The following is a 25,745-nucleotide window of genomic DNA, read 5'->3' as shown; positions in this document are numbered from 1 at the left end:
CAGAGCCTGGAGCCTGCTTTGGATTCTGTGTCTCCCTCCCTCTCTTCCCTTCCCTCACACATGCTCTGTCTCCTTCTCTCCCTCTCTCTCTCTCAAAAATAAACATTAAAAAATTTTAATAAGAAAAAAATGAATTAAATTATAAGTAATATGATGGTTCCTCTATTACAAACTGCTATATCCCTGGTACCTAGAATAGTACCTGATATCTGGTAAGTTCTCTTTAAATGCTAATAAAAAGCTAATGAGTTAAATACACATCTCATATATCTTATGTTTAAAGGGTCATTTTAGGGGTACCTGGGAGCATCAGTTGGTTGAATGTTCAATTCTTGGTTTCATCTCAGGTCATGAGCTCACAGTTTCATGAGTTTGAGCCCCACATCAGGCTCTGTGTTGACAGCTCAGAGCCTGCTTCGGATTCTCTCTCCTCTCTCTGCCCCTCCCCCACTCATGCACATGCTCGCTCGCTCTCTCTCACTCTCTCTCTCCCTCAAAATAAACAAATATACTTAAAAAAAAACAAAGGGTCATTGTCGAAGTTTCCAGTGTGCAACTTTGCTGTTTTTTCCATCTGAGAGTTCTCTCCTTGTGCATTTAGATGCTGTCCTTCTGTGCTTCATTCAGGTTTTATTAAATGATGGATGTTCTCACTGTCATTGCAACCTCTAAGGTCCTGGCCTTTCCTGAACTGGGCTTTCCATGAATTGAGGCAGTAACTACAGCCTTACTACTCTACCACTCAATTCTTTACTCAGGAGAGACTGCTTATAAAGTCCGAGTTTGCAGAATCTTGAAACCATTCAAATCTATTACAAAGACCTGTAGGGTATTTCCTGATAACATAGCGTGTGCTTTGGTGATTGTTTCTGAAAAGGCAATAGACTTGTAAGTGTTATAGGTGTCATGCATATTGGAAGTATACTAAATATATTACTACTTCACTAGGGACTCTCTTGACAATAATGTGAATTGCTGAGGGAATAGAAATCAATTCTTTAAGTGTTTTCTGACATCAAAGGTGACCGCTGGGCTTCAGGAAAAGGGTTCAAAGTAAGACTGACTTGTGTGATTGAGATATTCATAAGATCAACCTGCAAAGGTAGGCCAGGCATTCTTTCACTACCCAGGATGCAAAGGGATGACAAAGGCCTAAATTCAAACAGCTAGTGTGAAATAAGGGCCTTAGCAGAACTAAGCTCGAGCAATACACAACTGTTAGCTGCTTCTGAAACCCATCACGGATACTCACACCTTTAGACCTATCTTTGCGTTCTGTTCTCTTAACCTAAAATGCCCTTCCTTCAGTTCTGTATTAAATCCTCCTCACCTACACATCCTTCAATAGTGATCTCAAATAAATCCCTTTCTGACATGCTCAGTTTTTCTTAGGTCATTTTTTTTTCTCCCTTTCTTGCAGTAAAGATTTGATTTCATCTAGCATTAGTTTTTTCCAAGTGTGACTCTTTCTTTACCATAAGATCCTTAGAGAGAGGGGAAATGACTTATTTTGTGCCCCTCTACCTTGCTTAGCACAGTCAAACCAATTTTGTCATTTTCTTTTTAAACTGTCATACTTTTTGGTCTCAGTAGTTCTTGTAAAAACTTACTGCCTGTGCAACAATACTATCTGAGTGAAAAATTTTTAAAGTGAATAAAATAAAGTAATTTAGGAATCTGAAAGTGATTTAGGTAAATATGATACGGCAGAATAGCCAAATGTCATCCAGAGTAGGGGTTCAATAAATGGTAGCTTAATATAGCAATAGGGCCAATTGGAAATATTTATTTCAACATTTACAAAACACCTACTATGTATCAGTCAAAAGCTATAAGAAGTTTACACTCTACTGGGGGAATATACTATATTGAGGTCCAAAACCGTTAGCAAGAAAAAATATATACTTAATGTATTTACAATATGTATAATAATTGAGGAAAGTGGAATTAAAAAAAAAACATCAGAGAGAAAGTGAATTTGGAACTGGGTTTTATTAGCTAAATACATACTGTCCAAGTCCAGAGCCAAGGGGAAATCTGGGTCATCTCAGCTAAATTCAACGACTACACAGTTCATGTAATAAATATAATTGTATTTTGGTGGTAGGCTAGATGTCTGAAGGTACCATTTTCATCATCAGTCCAGCTGGTTTGATGATGCTGTACAGAAATATACTAAGAAAGTAGAGGCTATAAAAGGGATACGCACTAAAGAGAGACAACTACAGAAACTTCTTTATGGACTCTGAAATGGGAAAACAGTGGCTACCAAGATCTCCTTTTAATTTAATAGAATTTCATTAATCACTGGGGCCCAAGTTTCTTTGGGTACAATCTCAGTCAACTGATGATAAGTCTAAGAAACCTGGTCAGTGGCAGAATGTCTACATATACGATCAAGGCTGAAATCTACATGAAACACAATTGTTTCTAATATTTTTAGTATCTTCATTTTTCTATCAATGATCATAAACTACAAAATGAATTAACGAGGAAATAGACAATATTTGTCCAGATGCCAGAAGTCCTGGGGTCTAGACTGAGATCCACCTAGCCATGTGACTGTGGACAAGTCACTTCATTTTGGTAAAGTTGTAATAGTGTTATTTATTAAAATTATGATATCACAATGTGCCTTTGCTTACAATGCCAAAGGTTAAAGTGAAAACTGAATGAAATAATGTAAGGGATGGTTTTGGAAACATTGAAAAATAAAAGAAGTATAAAACATGATATTTGTGACTATGTTGCTATCAATAATAATAAAAATGCTTATTATAAAAGAGAAGTTTGAAATGTTGCAAAAACTACATTAAACATGGCAAAAGAAACTCATCTTTGTACTTTGTGAAAATATATCCTGTCACTTGCTACTACTCCAAATGAAAGGTGAAAACCTTCAGTCAGAAGAAAAATACAAAGAATTCTGAAACACAATTTTTTTTTTAATTTTTTTAACGTTTATTTATTTTTGAGGCAGAGAGAGACAGAGCATGAACGGGGGAGGGGCAGAGAGAGGGAGACACAGAATCTGAAACAGGCTCCGGGCTCTGAGCTGTCAGCACAGAACCCAACGCGCGGCTCGAACCCATGGACCGCAAGATCATGACCTGAGCCGAAGTCGGTCGCTTAACCGACTGAGCCACCCAGGCGCCCCCTGAAACACAATTTAATGAAAACCACAACATGTTTCTTTTGTCAGAAGCCCACAGCTTCAGCACAGCTAATTCTCTGTTTTATTCTCAGAACATTCCTAAAAGCTCCAGGCTGTTCGTTAACAGCAGATGTACATATTTATAAACAAGAACCATGTTAACTGAATAATTTTTCACAAATTATATCAAGGATCCCAAAGAAGAGTTCCAAGTGTTTACAGCCAGCACTCAGAGACACACTCTGTGGGGATACCATTCATTAAAGGCACTGCTTATGGACGAAAAAGGTAATCAGAAAATAATCCTCACTCCTCAGATTGCTGCCATTGCATTTGCCCCATACGCTACCATAGAAACACTCGTATAAATGTTATCTGAGGGTCATAAAACACTCTCTGAAAGTAAACTTTGCCCTATGGGAAGTAAACTTTTAATGCACCAAATTCCATTTAGTGCCCTGCAGACAGGAATTCTGCGAAGAATATTCTGAGAAAAGGCAACTCATCTTTTATAGGTGAGTACTCTATCATAGAAGCTCAGGAATGGAAAATCGGGTCTTCATCCTCCCCGGCCATCATGGTTTATGACTCTAAGAATGATGACTATTATCAAAATTTTACAGATTCACAGGGAAGGCCATTCTACAACTGCTCTTGGAAGCAAATTTCTATCATAAACACACTACCTTTAAAATTCTTCCATGGTTAACCTTAGTCGTACATAGTGCAATTCTGGCTGCATCTTTCTGTTTAAGTGAAGATATTCATTCATTCTTATATTCATTCATTCATTCATTCATTCATTCTTCAACCAACAAATGTTTATTGAATGCCTATTATGGAAAAGGTTATTGGTTGTAGTGTAAGAAATATATGGGGATATGAGAAAAGATCTCCACTCCTTAGGCAACAACCCTGAACTCCTTATTTAGATCATTACTAGCAGCAAAGTATAGAAACAGATGCCAATTTGCAGAAAATATGGAGGACAGAGAAACATGTTCAATTGCCCCAAGAATAGAAAACAACTAATTTAATTTAAACTGATAAACTGTGTAGGTCAAATGCTCCAGGTTCTTCAGTAGATATCTGAAAGAAAATCAAGTGATGGAAGGCAAGCTATTCATTAAAAGAAACCTAAAATATATAACCAGTTTTATAACAAACAACCAAGACTAAACTAAAGTGTCTGGGGATGCACATTAAGTGATAACACTATTCAAAACACCAGGAGGTTATTGCTCTAAAACCAAGATATTAGTTATTTAGTGGGGGGAAGATGAAGGTTGAAATTGGGAAGAGGCCCCTAGGGCCCTCTGGGGGGCTAGCAGAGTTTTCTTTCTTGACTTGATGTTGGTTACAAGTGTTCACCTTAAAATAACTGAATAAGCCAGGTATTTCTTGTGTGGTTTTCTGTATCTGGGTTTTGGTTTTCCAGATGCATTTGTTAACATGGAATAACTCCTAATCTTTGTTAGTGAGAATGCAAAATTGCACAGCTACTTTGGAAAAAGTTTGGCTGTTTCTTGTAAAGTTAAACATATATTTCCTACATGAGTTTGTAATCCGATTCTTAGTTATATACCCAAGAGAAATGGAAAACAATGAAACTAGAGCATGAAAGTTGCAAGTTTATAGCAACTTTATACTCCTAAAACTGGAAGAAACCCATGAGTAGCTGCATGGATAAACAAATAGGTACTTTTTTTTACAATGGAATATTACTAAGCAATAAAAGGGAATGAACTACTGACACATGCAACAACAAGGATGCATATCAAAAGACACACTAGGTGGAAGAAACCAGACACAGAAAGTGAAACACTTGATAAATTAAGTTGTATGATTTTCTGGAAAAGGCAAAACTATAGGGAGGGAGATCAGTCATTGTTCATACATTTGGCGTATGGAATTGGAATGGACAAGAAACTGAAATAAAGAAACTTTTCAAGGGCAGGAAAATATGCTATATTTTGATGGCAGCGGTAGTTATATGATGGTGTATGTTTGTCAAAACTGATCAAACTGTACACCTACAAAATGGATTTTCTGTAGACCTGACCAAAAAAAGTATTTATTATTGACAGTAAGAATCAACATAGTTTACAATTTTAAAATAAAATGGATTCTATATCCTGTATTTTCTTAGAAGAAAAAAAAATAGGTTGGGGTGGGGACAGTAACACAGTAAGAGTGCGATGGGTAATTAAAAAAAAAAAGTTTAGAAGAGAAACTAAATCACCGTTTTTGTTTGTTTTGTTGGTTGTTCGTTTTTACTGATGGCTATTTCTTCAGAGAAATTGTTTAAAAGTGAAAACAATTCTGGGTGTCATAAAGTTCTTTCTGTTCAGGCTTTTTCTGAGCCAGTTCAAATAAATCCTAATGCAGACAACATCAGAGCCGAGAGCAATAATGGTTATGTCCACTGCAGAGGATTGTAGCTTCCTTTTGCCAGTCAGGTTTCTGAGTATTCAATTTTGTCTGTCCTCAACAGAAATATTTCATCTGGGCACGGCAGCTTTCTAATCTTGATGTCTCCAGAGTCAAGTAACCAAAATAGACCTGGTGAAAGCCCACCGTCTCCCCCTCCCCCACCGAGCTACACAAGGATCATACTGTAGAGAGCAAGATAGTTCACTCCAGGTTCCCAACACAAAAGCCTGGTGGTTAGAACTTCAAGAAGGTCTGGTTACAACTTCACTCAAGTAATACATTTCAGTTTAAGTATAGTTTAAATTCACTGTCTTTTAAAAACTGTAAGAAGCATTATAAAACTATAAGCAATTCAACTCTTTCACTTTACAAATGAACAAACTGAGTTCTAAAAAGGTCGAATTACTTAACCAAAGTGATTAAGTTAGCTAGAGGTGAAGCTAGAGGGGAACCTGGGTGGCTCAGTCCATTAAGTGTCTGACTTTGGCTCAGGTCATGATTTCGCAGATTGTGAGTTCAAGCCTCCCATCAGGCTCTGTGCTGACAGCTCAGAGCCTGGAGCCAGCTTTGGATTCTGTCTCCCCCTCTGTCTGCCCCTCTCCCATTCGTGCTCTGTCTCTCTCAAAAAATAAATAAACATTTAAAAAAATTTTTTAAAAAAGAAATGGAGCTAGAACCACATCCTAGAAAGCCCATTTAATAAGATGTTGCTCTGTGAAATAAAACCGAAACTATAGTCTGTGTTAATACTATTTTCACTACTAGAGATAAATAACACACAATATAACTTCTAAGTTTTCTACTCAACAACGTATACCTCTATTAAGAATTTAGGAAACATTTGACAATGTCATCATGCCTTATGCAGAAACAGAAATACAAAGGAATTAAGAAATGCTTATTATTAAGTTAGCTGTTGCTCAGGGAGCTGAAAATGGTCTTCCCCATTCCCCCTCCCCCCAGCCATTCTCTTATAGTTGGTTTTAGTCTCCCTCTGCTTTGCTGAAGCAAGAGCTTAAACACTAGATCGCTAAGATATAAACTTCTTACATTAAAACATGATCCATACTATGTGAATGAGGCATTTTAAAAGATGCTATTTAAAAATCTTTCTTCCATCTGTGTGATTTGAAGAAAATTTATCATTTAACCAGCACTGCCTTCTCATTTTAAACTTCTGGTAGATTTTCTCAAAGGAGATGAGAGACCTCCATTCTTATGAAAAGTCTTAGCTAGAAATATTGCTTATAGCGTGGAAATAGCAACTCCAAATCAACAGAAAATTTCCCTCTATATTCATCAGGAGGAACAAGACGCTCAGGAGAACCAGCCCCTGTGATAGGTTAAAGTTGACAAAGGTCTGAGATGGGAACAAATATAGAAAAGGGGCAGAAGAGCTCTGTGCTATCGATTGTCCTAAGGTCAATTGACAGCTTTTCTCATCTTGTTATGTTTTACTCCTTCTAAAGATGTAGAGAAAATGTTCTTTTAATGCACCAGACAGATACAGAGGCAGAAGGGAATACGTGGGTAGAACATTTAAGGGCATATTATCCTCTTCAACACACACTTCTATGCCAGGTGCCTACAGCTTCCAAATGGGCAGCAGAAAATGAACCCTAGGATTCCATAAAGTTTCTGAGAGCCGATAATGTGAACAGCAACCAGTGAACGAGTTAAGTAGTAAAACCATCTCAATTTACGTCTCCTTCAAGTTCAGCATGCAGCCGACTGCACTTAAGCATAGCAATCAACTGTGATAGAAGAAATCCCAGTTACAGTAAGCAAAGAAATAGCTTCAAGGCAGCAGATAACTGTGCAGGGAGAGAAGGTCAGAACAGGTGAAAAGAAATCCTGGAGGTAGAGAGTGAAAGCTTGGACTCCATTTGGGTGATTTTTAACTACCCTTGCCTATTATGGGTGACAAAGCTTAATTGTTCCCTTTACTTAAACTTACACTGCATGGTGTAAATATGCACATACAAGCACTTGCATGTGCACACACACACACACACACGGGGAACATTTCAAGGCTGTGGAGAAGCACTAACTAATTCCTAATGATGCTATGAGTGCGATATGGGTTGCTAACAGTAGATAGTTTATGAAATATGTCTTCGTGGTGGTGAGTCTACCAGGTTGATTCTAATTTAAAGCTTCAAATATACTGCAGCACAGAGCTGTCATATGATAACCATGTGTATTATTATTGCTAGTAGCACTAGGCAATCACTCATTTATTTCACCTGGCTTGATTCATGCTTTTGCATGATAACATGCCATTAACAAATATCAAGTTTGGCTGTCTTGAATTTGGATAAAAGTTCCCTTTATTTACAGCTACGCTATATATGTGGGGTTTTTTTGTTCATTTACATACATAAGTCGTTTCCATGTGGAGTCTACATTTTGTGAGGATACATACTGTGTTCTATTTTATTATACACACAATAAAAATGGTTGATTGTCTGATAAGAGCAACAGCTTTCAGCAATAATCCACACATTGACTGTACTGCTTCCAAAGGAACCAACTCAAATACAGGTGTAAATCATGCATGGGTGACATGATATCAGAACTCTGTATTGCTGATTTCTCCACAAATCTGTTTTTTTTTTTTAAATCATTGTTATTTTACCCACCTGGTTGGAGAGAGTGTTCCTTAAGTGCTTCTCTAGGTGAATCTAAGGGATGCACAACCACCTCATTCACTCAAGGTAATGACGCTGGGGGTTCCAACACTAATCATCTTTACATAGGAGGGAAAGCAGTGACATAGCCTCACTCACAGCATTATTACCTCAGCTGCCTAGAGATGCACACTTCAATAGAACAGTTAAAGGGAGGGTAGAGACGGCTACCCAATTATAGAAGGGTGGGCACAAAGCTAATCCCACATAAAATGTGCCCAGCCATGTATACCACACAGATGACAGGTCAAATAATCATTATGACATTTGGAAGGCATCTTTGATTTATATCACCAAATAGCAAGACAAAGAAGCCACCTGTCTCTAAGCACCACCCTATTGAAATGTTCCTTCATCTATGGCAACGGTTTAATTTGGAAACACCTTTTCTATTCTCCATATTTATATTAAAGGATGTAATGGTCAGAATCAAGCTTGTTATGGCTTCCCAAATCATCCTCAGTACAGGCAATTTATGATTTATGAGCTTAGAGCTGATTATGTAATCTATGGTCACATCTCTCTCCCTTTTTTTATTACCCAAATTTTGGACCACTGTTGATCATTATACCCTAATCAGAGGTCAAGAGGAAAAGGGTGGGGGGATTATAAGTGAAGATTTGGTGGCCACATAAAAAGAGAATTACTCATGCAAATGTTTTTACAGATGTTTATGGCCTAAGTGATCTCCTTACTCATTACCCCAGATAATTACAATGTTCAGGTTTGCCTGGTAGCTTTAAGCCACCGTATCACCTCACTGAAACTGCATAAAATCAAGCCCTGGACTAATTATGCTGCAGTGCTCATTCTGATGCCTGAACTCTACCTCATACATACACTTAATTGTCCCAGCTTCTAACTTCACTATCTGCTTTCCTCTCCAATGCCTCACCTCATCTTGAATCTGAGACTCAGTACCTCCTTTACTACTGTTCAGATGGCCCCATAGTGACAACACCATCAACTATACGAGGAAAATACTTCTCGTAGCTCCACCCAGTCCTCAACATCTCATGTCTCTGTGCTCCAGGTTAATAAAAAAGGACTAAAAAGATACAACACATGTATATTTAGATGTTGCCGTGAACTTGCAGTACAGTGCCTGACTTGAGAACCGTGAGCACTGGAGTTCTATTTTACTCATTATCATTTAGATATGAACCCAGCATTCCTATTTCACATACTGTGAACTTCATAAATTCCTTAACTTTGTAGACATAAGTGAGATTACAGAAGTAGCAGTACTTCTAAGAATTAATCCTCCTCTGAACCATTTTGGACCACTGTCTATTATATCCTCCGGTGCCATCTCTGAAGGGGCCGAGGGATGTGTTCTGGTATGAGTTTGTTACCAGAGATAATGTCTCTCTCCCTGAGGAGTGGCAGCCTTTGTCTAGGAGATAACGATTACATATGCTGTTATACATTCCTTTTGATGTTGTCCACAAGGAATGTTAGAGGTAAATCAAATGCTCACTGTCAGAAAACATGTCAGGCCATGTAAGAATGATAACTTGCCACATTATCCTTTTATAGCTTTTATTTTCTATTATTATTTTATTAGTCTTATTGTAAAACTACCTTTTACTGTAAGCTACTTTGTGTCTTTTGAAAAGGTGAGTTACTAGCATTATTTTCAAAGTAAACTCATCCCATAAATACACTCAAAGTAAATCTACATCTCAGACAGCATGATGTACAAAATAAACTCATTAACCCAGGGAGAAGAAGGAGAAAATTATCCATATACATATGGGCATTTAGATGCTGACCACATCCAAAGGTGATGAGCTATACAAATGTTCTATAATACAGAGAATTTTACAAAGACCTAAGTTATAGCAACAAGACTGTTCAAGTAAACATAACTAGAAATATCTCATAAACCACAGTTTAAGATGTGAAAGGCCATCAAAAACGGTTCAGTGGTTCTACTTAAATTATTGCCTAACTATCCTACCTGCGATATATGCTTTTTTTTCCCCCATCTATTGCTGAATTACATTAGTTCTTTGGCTGTAATTGGACTTGAACTTTTCAGTTCCAATGATGCTTTACATTAGGAAACTGAATATAGTGGTGGAAAATGTGGAGTGTAGAACCAATCACTATTTGTTCGACATATAATTATCTTCTCTTTCAGCTTAGGATGTAGCCTTGGCTCTGGTGCAACTCAAATCTGTATGGGTGTCATCTGATTTACAGCAGATGACCTGGTATCATATGAAAATAATTTACTGTGCCATATGTCTCCGGCTCTGTAAATCAATAGCTTGAACACAGAGACATCTCAATTAGACAGTGCAAGAAGGGTAGGGCAATCTACCTCCTCCTTTCCTATATCATTAAAATGGCAAGTATTACAAAGCAGTGCTTGTTTTAGAGTTGCTTCAAAAGTGGGGGCTGGATCTATTATTTCAAGTTGGGAGACATAAAGTGAGAGCTGCCATCAAACCAAATGAAAAATTGAGCACAAGGTTGTGTAAGTAATAGCTTATGAGGAGTGGGACAAACATTTGTTAAACTATTGATTGGTGCATTTCTACAGCACCTGTGTATTATCATGGGCTCAGAGAGTGGAATGGGATGTTAAATTATGACTCAGAATACAGAGGAGTCACCCATCCTTTCTAACCTGCTCCCCTAAGAAGTCTCTAAACCAAAGTCACAAACATTCATGGTATTCATCACGATGAAATAAATCATCTGTAGGCTCAACTTTGGTTTCTCCCTGCAATGCATTCAAAGCTTAAACTATCATTATAAAAGCTTCATAATGAGGAAGCCAAATCATCTATCACTGATCACATCCAAATCCCAATAGGAAATTAAACAGATGATCCACATAGATTGATCGGAAAAGTTTTAAGGCAACTTCTCAAACTTGATTCTGCCTGGGATAACCTCAAGAAAGAGAAAAAAATAACGCAAAATTAATTCCCTGATTTTGCAAATGGTGAAGTGAAATACAGAAATGAAAATAAATCGTCTTTCACAGAGTTCCCTTATCAGGTCCCAGGATGGGAACTGCCCAAGTCTGTGTTTTTTCCATGGAATTGAACAGACTTTAAATAATAGATTGAACCTTCAACTGGTCCCATAGTAACTATAATTGGTAGCTGAAAGATTCTGACTGTTCAGGAATTAAATCTAATCAGAAGCCTCCTTCCAAATTCAAGTTACGTCTTTTTAAAGGAAAGAAACACATTGACTTAGATTTTTTTAACCATTGGTAAATGTTTCCTTTAAGTACTGAGTAAGTGCTTCCTGAACAATTAGATTCACATTCTCTGTCCACTTTAAAATAGAATTATAATAACTGGTAAACTTTCATCCTCCTGGTTGATCTTTCACAGGGCATTCCTACAGGCCACACAGAAACTACTTCTTCCTGGAAGATCCCTTGGAAAGCCATGAGAAAAGAAAAGACAACCAGATCCAATAAAGTCAAGACTATGTGAGGTGCAAATATCAAGTCTCAGCCAATCAGCTCCAATACTATCTGATGGCTGGGCCAGAAAAGAAGGTCTAAGCTCTTAGGAAATTAGCTTCTCAAATTCAAGAGAAGCTTTCACAATGAAAACTCAAGCACAAGTGCTATTGGTGCAGGAAGAGATGCACCTCCAGAATCAAGAGGCTCAGTTCAGAGGCGTACCTAGAGAATTGTTGCTGCAGACCACGCATCTGAACTCGGTTGCGCTCAGACTCCAGTGTCACCTCCTGCAACCGCTTCTCACTCTGAAGACGTAAGTGTCTCTCCTCTTCCAATTCATGCATCAGCTTCTCATGCTATAAAAGGCACAAAGGGAATGACTTTTTAGAAGGTGTTTCTTAATTACTATGAGAAAAAATAATTAGTAAGAGCTGTCAGTTACCAACCGCTAAGTTGGACTTTATATATAAATTAATTTCATCCTCATTACAACCCCATCAAGTAGGTTCTATTATTAACCTCCTATTACAGATAAGAAAACTAAGGATCAGAGACATCTAAGTAATTTGTCATAAAAACCAGAAGGTAACAGTTATCAATCCTGCCTGATTTGTCTCTAATGCTTGAATAATTTTCACTAAACCAAGTGGCTTCTTGTGCAGATATGAAGATCTATGACCCAATAATGCTATCAAATATGTTGTAATTCAAGTAGTGATGAGTAAGATCATTAGTAGGCTGTTCAGAATTATTTCATACCTTCAATGTCTGGTATATGCTTTTAAAGAAACATAACTGACTTTTTAAAATTTACCATCTTAACTATTTAAATTTTTTTTAAGTTTATTTATTTATTTTTGAGGGAGGGAGGGAGGGAGGGAGGGAGAGAGAGAGAGAGAGAGAGAGAGAGAGAATAAGCGGGGGTAGGGGCAGTGCCAGAGACAGGGGGAGAGAGAAAATCACAAGTGGGCTCTACACTGACAGGGTGGAGCCCAATGTGGGCCCTAACTCATGAAATGTGAGATCATGACCTGAGTTGAAATCAAGAGTGGGATGCTAAAGCAACTGAGCCACCCAGGCGCCGTGAAACATAACTAATTTTTATACAATGACCTGCAATTTCAACTTAATTAGGCCATGGAGTTGATGAGAATAAGGTTAAATAATTTGTTTTTATTTCTCTAATTAGGTTTTCACAGATAAAAATAGGGTAAACCACTCACTTTATTATTATCCCAGAAAACTAGCCCATTCACAAATGGGACTCAGGGTTTCAAAGGACTAGGTGACTCCAAATAGATGGTGCAGCAAAAACTCATTCCAAAAACAAGGAGTCAAGTTGGCAAAAGAGTAGGGGAACCCTAATCTTGCCTCAGCCCTTGAACACAGCTAGATGAATATCAAATCGTTTTGAACACCCAAAAAATCAACCTGAGGACTGAGAAAACAAAACTGCACAACTAGAGGTAGAAAAATGGCCACAACATGGAAAATAGGAGCTGCAGACAGTTGATTAGGGGGAGAAAAGAACTGTGGGTGCTGTGATGGGGAGGGAGCACTGATCAGAGAGAGAGAGAAGTGAAAGAGAAAGAGAGAGAAAGAATGAAAGCACGCACAGGGGACTTCACAAGAAAAACTCTTCCTCAAAACCGCTGGCTGGGAAAAGGGGAGAGGATGACTACTACAAGTTTTTATAAGGAGCAGAGCACAGCATCTGGAGCACAGATTTGCAGGTCCGCACCATTGCCAGGGTTGTGCCTGGTGGGCTTGGTGGTACTCTGGTGGGGAAGGAAGGTGGAGACCCAGAAGTGGGCAGTGTGGTCTGAGGCTCCCCTGGGTCACAGGCAGAGAAACAGTTCTCCTGCTTGGATACATTTGGGAATGGAGACACGGCCTCTGAGGGAGCAAAAGAATTGACAGCACCAACATGCTGCCCTGTTTTCTAGCATAGGAACAAAGACACTGGGTGAGAGCTGCAAACTTTGGTGCCGGCTTTTTGTTGCACTTTACCATAAACTCTGAACCACTGCCCAATCGTGTAACCGATTTCTGAGACAAACCAGCACTGGCCACAGTGCAGTGAGACCCTCCCCCAGAGGATCAGTGCAGGTCCGAACTCTGGGAATCTCTAAAACTTGAAGTTCTTAAACCCAACCACACACCTGTGATAAAACACAGATGTACTGGCAGGCAGACATCTCAGGTACAGACAGGGTAAAGGCAGGGATCTGGCAGAAGCCAGGGACACAAGAGAGTTGACTGTTTGCTCTTTTTGAGGGCTTCTTGAAGAGTGGTGGACAGTTGTCCACCTGGGGATGACAGAGTGGGATGATGCCATTTTGCCCCATGCCCAATGCACTGATGAAACTCAGTGAGCTAAACAGCAACATTCCTTATAGGTTGGAACCACTTACACCAAGCCCCACCCCCCGGGCCCTGCAGGGGCATCTCCACCAGTTCAAGTCCTCCTGAGAATCAGTACAGCAGGCCCCACCCCTAGACCAGCACAAAACCTTCCCATGCACCAAGTCTACTGCTCAGAGGGAGCTGTAAAGCTTCAGCTCTAGGAGAAATAGGATCTAGCTTCCTGGTGTTTTTGTTTGTTTGTTTGTTGGGACCTAGCTTCTTTAAACCCTCAAACCAAAACACACCTAGGATCTAGTTTCCTTTTTTAGGGGGCTGGATATGGTACCTCTTCTTAATATAGGCATTATGTTCAGGGACATAAATACAATAGGTTTTCCTAACAATCACACACATTCAAAAACAGTGACCCGGACAAAATGACAAGATGGGGGAAGTCACCTGAAAAGAAAGAACGGTAAGTGGTCACAGTCAGGAATTTAATTATACAGAAAAAAAAATACGATGTCTGAACCAGAATTTAAAATAATAATCATAAATATACTAACTGGGCTTGAGGAAAGCATAGATGACAGTAGAGAACCCCTTAATAGAGAGATAGAAGAATGAAAAACTAGTCACACTGAATTTAAAAAATGCTATAACTGAGATGCAAAACCGAATGGATGCAATTACAAGGATGGGCAAAACGGGGGAACACTCATCTAAACAGAAAATCAACAAGTAAACAAAAGCTTTGAATGACACAATGGACTAGATGGACTTAACAGATCCTAAAGCAGCAGAATAAACATTCTTTTTGAATTCACATGAAACATTCTCCAGAATAAATCACATACAGGTCATAAATCAGTCCTCAACAAGTACAAAAAGATCAAGACCACACCATGCATGTTTTCAGACCACAACACTATGAAACTTGAAGTCAAACACAAGAAAACATTTTGAAAGACCACAAATGCATGGAAATTAAAGAACATCTTACTAAAGAATGAATAGGTTAACCAGGAAATTAAAGAATAAATTTAAAAAATACATGGAAGCAAATGAAAATGAAAGCATGACAGTCCGAAAACCTTTGGGATGCAGCAAAGACAGTCCTAAGAGGGAAGTATACTGCAATGCATGGCTACATCAAGAAGCAAGAAAAGTTCTCAAATATACAACCTAAACTTACACTTTAAGGAGCTAGACAAGAAACAGCAAATAAATGTTAAATCCAGCAGAAGAAGGCAAATAATAAAGATTAGAGCAGAAATAAATTATATAGGGGGGAAAATGATACAGAAAAGAAAAACAACTAAGAACTGGTTCTTCAAAAGAATTAATAAAATTTCCTAGTCAGACTTAACCAAAAGAAAATAGAAAGGACCCAAAAAGATAAAATCATGAATGAAAGAGGAGATATCACAACCAATACCATAGAAACATAAACAATTATAAGACAATACTATGAAAAATTATATGCCAACAAACTGGGAAATCGGAGAAAAATGGAAAAATTCCTAAAAACATACAAACTACCAAACTGAAACAGGAAGAAATAGAAAATTTGAACAGACCCATAAGCTGCAAAGAAATTGAAGCAGTAATAAAAAATCTCCCAATGAAGTCCAGGGCCAGATGGCTTCCCAAGGGAATCCTACCAGACATTTAAAGAAGAGTTAATACCTATTCTTCTCAAACTGTTCCAAAAAACAGAAATGTAAGGTAAACTTCCAAACTCATTCTTAGAGGCCAGTATTACCTTGATTCCAAAACCAGAAAAAGACCCCACTAAAAATGAGGATTATAGGCCAATATCCCCAATGAGCATGGATACAAAAATTCTCAACAAGATACTAGCAAATAGAATCCAACAGAACATTAAAAGAATTATTCACCACCATCAAGTAGGATTTATCCATGGGCTGCAGGGCTGGTTCAATATTTGCAAATCAATCAATGTGATACACCACATTAATAAAAGAAAGGATAAGAAACATATGATCCTGTCAATAGATGAAGAAAAGCCATGTGATAGCATTTGAAAGCATCCATTCTTGATAAAAACCTTCTACAAAGCAGGTATAGATGGAACATATTTCAACATTGTAAAAGCCATATATAAAAGACCCACAACTAATATCATCCTCAATGGGAAAAAACTGAGAGTTTTTCCTCTATAGTGAGGGATAAGACAGGAATGTCCATTCTCACCATTACTATTTAACATAATACTGGAAGCTTTAGCCTTAGCTCTCAGACAACAGAAAGAAATAAAAGTCATCTAAATCAGCAAGGAAGAAGTCAAACTTTCACAATTTGTAGATGATATGATACACTAAATAGAAAACCTGAAAGGTTCTAAAAAATTGCTAGAACTGATGCATGAATTTAGCAAACTTGGAAAATATATATCAATGAACAGAAATCTGTTGCATTTCTATACACCAGTAGTAAAATGGCAGGAAAAGAAATTAAGGAATCAATCCCATTTACAATTGCACCAATAACAGTAAGATACTTATGAATAAACCTAACCAAAGAGGTAAAAGATCTATACTCTGAACACAACAGAATAGTTATGAAAGAAATTGAATAGGACAAAAAGAAATGGGAAAAAACTCCATGCAGATGGCTTGGAGGAACAAATGTTAAAATCTCTATACTAACCAAAGCATTAGACCTATTTAATGCAATCCTTATTAAAATACCACCAGCATTTTTCAAGAGCTAGAATAAACAATTCTAAAATTTGTATGGAACCACAAAAGACCTGAAGAGCCAAAAGCAATCCTGAGGGGAGGTGGGGGGGAAGTGAAGCTGGAAGCATCATGATTCAGGACTTATGTAACAAAACTGTTGTCACCAACACAGTATGGTACTGACACAAAAACAGATACTTAGATCAATGGAACAGAACAGAAAACCCAGAAATGAACCCACAACTACATGATCAACTAATCTTTAACAAAGCAGGAAAGAATATCCAATGGAAAAAAGACACTTTCTTCAACAAATAGCATTGGGAAAACTGGACAGGAAACAGTGGTTTTGATCTGTCCAGAAGAATGAAATTAGACCATTTTCTTATACCATACACAAGAGGAAATTCAAGATGGATGAAAGACTTAATGTGAGACAGGAAACCACCAAAATCCTAGAGGAGAAGATATGCAGCAACCTCTTTGACCTTGGCAGGAACAACTTCTTACTAGATAGGTCCCCAGAGGCAAGGGAAACAAAACAAAAATGAACTATTGGCAATATATCAAGATAAGCTTCTGCACAACAAAGGAAACAATCAATAAAACTAAAAGGCAGCCTATGGAATGGGAGAAGATATTTGCAAATGACATATCTGATAGAGGGTTAGTATGCAAAATATATAAAGAACTTCTAAAACTCAACACTCAAAAAAACCAAATAACCCAGTTAAGAAATGGGCAGAAGGCATGAAAAGACATTTTTCCAAAAAAGACATTGGCTGGCTAATAGACAGTTGAAAAAATATTCAACACCATTCATCATCAGAGAAATTGAGATCAAAACCCCCATGAGATACCACCTCACACCTATCAGGATGGCTAAAATTAACAACTCAGGAAACAACAGATGTTGGCGAGGATGCTGGAAAAGGGGAACCCTCTTACACTGTTGGTGGGAATGCAAACTGGTACAGCCACTCTGGAAAACAGTATGGAGGTTCCTCACAAACTTAAAAATAGAACTACCCTATGACCTAGCAATTTCACTACTAGGTATTTACCCACAGGATACAAAATTACAGATTTAAAGGATTCATGCATCCCAATGTTTATAGCAGCATTATCAACACTAGTCAAATGATGGAAAGAGCCCAAGTGTCCCCTGACTGATGAGTGCCTAAAGAATATGTGGTGTATACACACACACACACACACACACACACACACACACACAAACGATGAAATGTTACTCTCTCACAAAAAAAAGAAATCTTGCCATTTGCAATGATGTGGTTGGAGCTATAGTATATTATGCTAAGCAAAATGAAGTCAATCGGTATAAGACAAATACTGTATGATTTCACTCATATGTGGAATTAAAAAAAGACAAAACAGATGAACATATGGGAAGTGGGAGGGAAGAGGAGAGAGGGAAACAAACCACAAGAGACTTAATGATAAAGAACAAACTGAGGGTTGATGGAGGGAGGTGGGTGGGGGAATGGGCTAAATGGGTGATGGACATTAAGGAGGGCACTTGTAATGAGCACTGGGTGTTATATGTATAAGTGATGAATCAGTAAATTGTATGACTGAAACCAATACTATTCTATATGTTAACTAACTAGAATTTAAATAAAAAATTGGAAAGAAAAAAAAAACAGTCACAGAACTGGTAAAAAGTATGCAAACTCAGATCCTCCTGATGTTACTGATTCACCCATGCTAATGTCTTTTTGTTTTTGTTTTAGTTTTGTTACTAGAACTCCTTTTTTTTTTTTTAGCATGTCATTCTATTATGGCTATGGTTTCTACTAAATTAAGTATTTTGCATGCAGAATAGATTATCTTCTGATAAAAAACAAAGAACGACTCAATGCCTGACTTTGAGGGACCTACATTGTTTCAGGGGAGAAGGGAAGCAGAGACTGCAGGCTCCAAATAGGACAAGGTGACTCTGAACTATAGATTACCCAGGATAAAATGCAATTCACTGCACCAGCCATATTCACCAGGAGTGATAGGAAAGGTGGACTTTCTCTAGCTCTAATTCATGGGGGAAAAGTTCTCCTGAGGATCATGAAAGAAGCATTAGAGTATGATCTGGAAATAAATCAAGGTCTTCTAAAAATATTTGCGCATTCCCTTTCCTGTATATTTTTGACCACGCCCTTCCTCCTGGGAGGGCAACAAGTCCTTTCAGGTCTCTGTATTCAAAATTAAGATAGCTTCCAGGTTCAGCTTTGAGCCACCTCTCTGGAACTTCCCCACATCAAGTGTGTCTCCCTTCCCTGATTTCCACACCACCTACACACTTTACCACCCTGTACGCTCTTACTTACTTTCTTCTATTATTATTTTTCATGTGCATTTATCTATGATTCTCCACCTATATAAACATCTGTTTAAGATTAGGACTACATCTAATGTGCATATGTATTTTTGTACTTAGCATACTGGAAATGTTTTGCTTATTGATTCTTGAACTGGCGCTTAGCTAAGTCAGGCCTGTAACTTCTGTCTCGATCTCGTTGGTGGTCAATTTTTAATCTCCACAAAATCAGTTACTTCTGTCAGATTCAGGAAAAGTAAAATCAAACTCAAATCTTTTTTCTGTCATGTTCCTGCATCTTTGGCAAAGGAGAAAAACATGGTTTAAAAAGAAAAACATGCTAACTAAAGTCAAACCTACAGAGAAAAAGAATGGCAAAGTTTATATTACATGCATTTTATCATTTATTTATTTTAGTATTTATTTCACTATTTCTTATTTCCTTATTTATGTTTTATTTTTTTAATATAACAAACTGTCAGGTCAGGGGCGCCTGGGTGGCTCAGTCAGTTGAACAGCCAACTTCAGCTCAGGTCATGATCTCGGGGTTTGTGAGTTCGAGCCCCGCATCGGGCTCTGTGCTGACAGCTTGGAGCCTGGAGCCTGCTTCTGATTCTGTGTCTCCCTCTCTTTCTGTCTGCCCCCCCCCACTCACACTCTGCCTCTCTCTCAAAAATAAATAAATATTTTTAAAAATAAATACAAATACAAATACAATTTACTGTCAAATTGGTTTCCATATAACACCCAGTGCTCATCCAACAAGTGCCCTCAATATAAATATATTTATATTTTATTACATATATTTCACCACAATAAAAATATGAAAATAAAATCTACTCTGTTATTATACATAATCAACACTCCTCTCTGTATAAACTCATTGGACCAAAAGGAACATGGATAAGTTACCTATATTATAGAATTTGCAAGACTGTGCTTTGGTTCCCAAAACAAAACAAATGGTATATGTTAAATAGTTAAAAAGCACATCCTATAAAAAAGGTGAATTTTAGCAGAGAAGACAGTATCCCTTCTTCTTTCACAAGTAAAGAATGTTACATAGATTCACACATTGTCATATTGATGAATCCCCAAAACCTAAAAAGAGAGCGCATTTTCCATATGAATAACTTTTTCTGTTCAATTTGTTAATGCCTTTTCAAATAAAAGGAAATGATAGCCTTACAAAACAGTGAAAGTTCTAGGGAATTCTAGGACTAATGAGGCAAAAGTTGTTTACTAAAATATATTCCCTTTAAATGGTGTGTATTTCAATTAAACCATCAAAGCTTGACTCTAAGCCACATCTACTTTCTAAATATAGGGGAAAAAAATTTTACCCAAATTATAAAACATGGATAAAAATAACAGTAGAATGTGTCAATAGACTGGACAGATTTTTTTTAATAGTTGTATCCTGGATATAAACTGATCTGTCCCCAAAGTAATTTTGATTTTCCCCTAGGTTTGCTCTAGATCTTCCCCTAGGTTTTCGGGAGTGAGAGACGCAGAATAGTTGAGTGTTATTTATATGGTGCTGCTAGGTACTGAAGAGCAGTTAGTAAAAAACAGTATCACAGAAATCTGGGTTACAGTATTGGATGCGGCCAAATTTCTATGGCATGTCTCTTTCCATCGAACCTATGGGCTGGGCTGGCTGTAAGAAGCCATCTTAAAAAAAGCTCTGAGTTTGTTTTTCAAAACTCACTGAAGATCACTTTTGTATTTCTCCCAGTTGCATTTAGCAAGTTCACCTCTTCCCTTTCTCCTCCTTGGCTTTTCTTACCATTGTACCTAAATAGCTACAGCAGGAACACAAACACTGGCCCACGGGCTAAGTCTAAGTGATGTGACACATATGTTCACAGACACTTTGCCAGCCATACATTATTCATTCTGTTTAGAGTCATGGACTTTACTTTCATTCAAAAGGCAGGTTTGCATAGTTTTCTCAGCAAAAACTGACTCTGAGTGGGTAAACTTTCAACTCCATGTTCCTCTTCAGTTGATGCTTCTACCTATGAAATAAGTTCTATGAGAAAAATTTTGAGTTTGGAGAAAACTTTACAATTTACAAAATTTTCCTCCTTCATTGGTTCATCTAGTCCTCAGGACAACTTGACAACGTCAATAGTTATCAATGCCATTTAAAGATAAATAAAATTATATAAAGAGATGGAAGGTGCTTGCTCAGGGTTCCACTGTTAGAAATGATAGCTCTGGGACTAGAACCAAGTATTTTTTTCTGACCACAAGATTCCCTCCAAACCCCAACTTTTTTTCCCCTTGGGATAGTCAGTTCTGCTCTAACATTTATTTTTTTAATCTTTTAATCCTTTATGTATTTATTTTTAAAAATTTTTAACATTTATTTTTGAGAGAGAGGGAGAGAGAACACAAGCAGAGAAGGGGCAGAGAGGGCAGGAGACACAGGATCTGAAACAGGCTCCAGGCTCTGAGCTGTCAGCACAGAGCTCATCACGGGGCTTGAACCCACAAAGCGAGATCATGACCTGAGGTGAAGTGAGATGCTTAACCAACTGAGCCACCCACGTGCCCCTATCCTTTATTCATTTTTATATTTGACATATTACATATTAGTTTCAGATGTACAACGTAATGATTCAATGTTTGTATACATTGAAAAATAATCACCACAAGAAGTGTAGTGATCCTCCATCATAATGCATAGTTACAAAGTTTTTCTTTTTATTCTCTTGTGATGAGGCCATTTAAGATTTATCCACTTAGCAACTTTCAAACATGCAATATAGTATTATTAACTATAATTGCTATGCTATTACACACCCCATGACTTATAAGTTTGTACTTTTTGACACCCTTCACCTCTTTTGCCCAACCCCCATCCCTCCTACCCTCTGACAACTGCCAGTCTGTTCCCTGAATCTATCAGTTTGGTTTCCCTTGTGGCTGAGGTTGGTTTTGTTTTTACATTCCGTATATGAGTGAGTATAAATGGTATTTGTTTTTCTCTCAGTCTGACTTATTTTACTTAGCTTAGTGCCTTCAAGGTCTAGCCATGTTGTTGCAAATGGCAAGAATCCTTTTGTGTGTGTGTGGCTGGGTAGTAATCCATTGTGTGTGTGTGTGTGTGTGTGTGTGTGTGTGTGTGTGTGTGTGTACCACATCTTCTTTATTCATCTATCCATCCTGGACACTTAGGTTGTTTTCATACCTTGGCTATTGTAAATAATGCTGCAACAAACATAGGGGGCATATATTTTTTTAATTAATGTTTTCATTTTCTTCAGATAAATATCCAGAAGTTGAGATTGCTGGATCATATGATACTTCTACTTTTTAATTGTTTCGGGATTTTCCATACAGTTTTCCATAGTGGCTGCACCAATTCACATTCCCACCAACTGTGCACAAGGGTTCCCTTTTCTCCACATCCTCACCAATGCTTCTTATTTTTTGTTTTGCTTTGATTTTGATAACAACCATTCTAACAGGTGTGAGGTGATTATGTGTCTGTTGGCCATCTGCTTGTCTTCTTTGGAAAAATATCTATTCAGATCCTCTGCCCATTTTTAAATCATATTTTTTTTGCTATTTATTATAGTTTTTTATGTATTTTGAATATTAACCCTGATGGGCTATATGATTTGAAAATACATTCTCACATTCAATAGGTGGCCTTTTAATTTTATTGGTGGTTTCCTTTGCTATACAGAAGCTTATTTCTGTTTGATCTCATTTGTTTACTTTTGTTTTTGGAGTCAGATCTAAAAAATCAAAACCAAGACCAATGTCAAGTAGCTTACTGCCCACTTTTCCTTTCAGGGGTTTTATGGTTTTGGGTCTTACATTCAAGTTTTTAATCCATTTTAAGTTAAATTTTGCATGTAGTGTAAAATACTATTATAGTCTCATTCTTTTGCAGGTGGTCAGGCAGTGTTCCCAACACCATTTATTGAAGAGACTGCCCTTTTCATATTGTGTATTCTTGTCCCCTTTGCTGTAAATTAATTGACTGTATAATCATGGATTTATTTCTGGCTCTCTGATCTGTCCCAATGATTTTTGTGTTTGGTTTTTATGCCAATACAATACTGTTTTAATTATGATATCTTTGTAATATAGTTTGAGGTCAAGAAGCGTGATGTCTCCAGCCTTGTTTTTCTTTCTCATGACTGCTTTCACTATTCAAGCTCTTTTGTGGTTCCAGACAAATTTTAGGGTTTTTTTTTCTATTTCTGTAAAAATGTCACTGGAATTTTGATAGGGATTGCATTAAATCTGTAGATTGCTTTGGGTAGTATGGACATTTTAACAATATTAATTCTTCTAATACACAAGCACAGAATATCTTTCCATTTATTTGTGTCTTCTTTCTTTCATTAAGGTCTTACAGTTTTTGATAGACAGGTTTTCTACCTCCTTAATTAAATTTATTCCTAAGTATTTTATTCTTTTTGATGCAAGATCATGCCTAAGTACCTTTGGGCCCTCATTTCATTTTCTGGCCCTCAGCTTCATTTTCTGTTCTTCTTCCTGTGTCCGGTCTTTACTGGTTAACATTTCCCAGCATTCTGATCCCAGTTTTATTCTCTTCTAACCCTAAGCATCCCTACTTTGGACATGTCACCCACACTTGGGATGTAGTCCCTAAGAGCACTTCTTTAGGCCTCTAGCGGGGTGGCAGACCAGGGGCTTGCACCTTAGACCCAAGCTCCCAGACACACAAATACACCTCCTTGCAAAGACTGCTGTGTTTCAGTTCATGTACAGTGACGGTTGGGGGTGGTAATTTGTCAAGAACTGTCTCTCCAATGGTTTCCCATGGTTTTCAGGAACACAAGCCACTTTGGTCTCCAGATCCATTTGCTCAGTGGGTCCTCTGGTAGCAGCCACAATCACCAGGGTATCAGATGTAAAGAAACCAGGGAACCAGATATGTGTAAAAGACCAGGGAAGCAGATATGTGTAAAAGCTTCCCTCTTGGGAGATAATGTCACTGCAGCATAGTGGCATTAGTGAGGCAGAGGCAGAGTCTAAGGATGGCATCTGTCCGTGCCTCCATCCCTGGAGAGAATGCCAAAAGGCACGTGCCCCTTCAATGGATGCTTTAAGATTAGCAAATGAAACTCCTTCACATATATATAGTTGGATGCTTTTCAAACTGCTACTCCTGAGCCAGACCCTGGGGTGAGCCAGTGTGTGCATGAGCCTTTTAAGAGCTGTTTCTTAGTTCACTATAAAGCCTTTGGGTCTCATGGAGGCAAGCCCCAGGAGTCTTCAAAGCAGATGTTTTAGGGGCTCATCTCTCAAGTATTGGTCTTAAGAGTTAGAGTGCCTGATATAAGCTACAAACCCTTCACTCCTTAAGGAGAGACCCTGGATTTGTGAATTCCCTCCCAACTGCAAGTGGCTGAGCTGGGGATGGTTTACAGTGAGACTGGATCTCAGCCTCTCCTACCCTCCTGAATGAGAAAAGGACTTTTCCCATCTGATGCGAAAGAGATGTTCAGATGGTTTTCAGAGAGAACTTTTCCATATGTAGTTGTAAATTCAGTGTATCTGTTGGAGGAGGGTAGTTTAGGATCTTCCTACAACACCATCTGGACCACCTCTTAACACTTATTTTAAAAGCATAAATGTGTTTTAAGGTAATGGCTCTGTTAGGGGACAATGTGAGCATGACCCAAATCTCACATTTGCTTATGCCTGATGTCATTCACAAGAAACATGAAGTGAACACAGAAAACTGCAGCCTGCTGAACCTAGTGTAGAAAGAACACAAATCATACATATCTAAGACAGATGGGCCCTCATTTAGTGTGCCCATTACGAGCCACCCCACCCATATCTGGTGGCACAACTTGCCCTCTGATTTCAGGCAGCCTTCCTGCCACCATTTAACAATAACTCACAAGCTGGAGCCTGCCCTTCCAATGACCCCTTCCACAAGCCAACTGCCTGTCTTTTTTCAAGGTGAAGTAGCATATTTATTGTAGTATTTATGTATTTCTTAACCATTTAACACACGTAAAACTTAGCTGTCATTTTTATTAGATTTCTGTCTTTTTTTTTTTAATGTGTTACTGACCAAGTTTTTGACTCTTGTGTCCTACTTCCATTTTTCCCACAAGCCATGTGCATTGAGTTTTAGGAATGCAAGGTTTGTGTTATAATGAATCTGACTGTGTATCACAGTTGAGAAAAATAAATCTGAATCAAAAGCAAAATTCCAAAGTCCTTTCCCTATTTGGGCACAAGCAAAGAGTTGGGCCTTTGACAAAGAATCAAACATACAAACAAAAAGAAAAGTGTATTATGCATACCAGTGATCTTGTTCTAGGTCATAGAGGTAGAGATCTCATCTCTATTTCATGTAAGGGCTTAACAGAGACCTTAAACTTCCTCAAACTTAATTACTATCCTCCGATTAAGCCCCCAGGGAAGAAAACTCCACAATTTCCCTAGATAATCCATTCCATTTTCTTAAACTTCTCTCCTGATAATTTTGTTAGACTTGCTTAAATTGTTTCAAGTATTGAAAAGCCATTTTTATCTGCATGTTCCCAGGAAATGGATAAAAATCTATATATTCTAATAAACATAAAAAAAGAGCTATGTACCCACATGTATTTGAGCAAAACCCACATGGATCTATTCA

General features: G+C 37.8%; 1 protein-coding gene across 4 annotated transcripts in view; it reads right to left on the bottom strand.

Moving 5' to 3' along the window:
* NCKAP5 (NCK associated protein 5) overlaps window positions 1-25,745 on the bottom strand; it is a 969,870-nt gene that overhangs the window by 445,334 nt on the left and 498,791 nt on the right. For all 4 annotated transcript variants that reach the window (XM_047870291.1, XM_047870290.1, XM_047870289.1 and 1 more), the window contains one exon: window positions 11,936-12,069. In XM_047870291.1, the coding sequence (XP_047726247.1) occupies window positions 11,936-12,069 (134 nt within the window). The remainder of the gene's footprint in view (window positions 1-11,935; window positions 12,070-25,745) is intronic.

Source organism: Prionailurus viverrinus, chromosome C1 (genome assembly GCF_022837055.1).
Source record: "Prionailurus viverrinus isolate Anna chromosome C1, UM_Priviv_1.0, whole genome shotgun sequence".
In the NCBI taxonomy this organism is placed as follows: Eukaryota; Metazoa; Chordata; class Mammalia; order Carnivora; family Felidae; genus Prionailurus; species Prionailurus viverrinus.
Note: the sequence above shows the minus strand (reverse complement) of the source record. Positions and strands in the feature narration are given on the sequence as shown.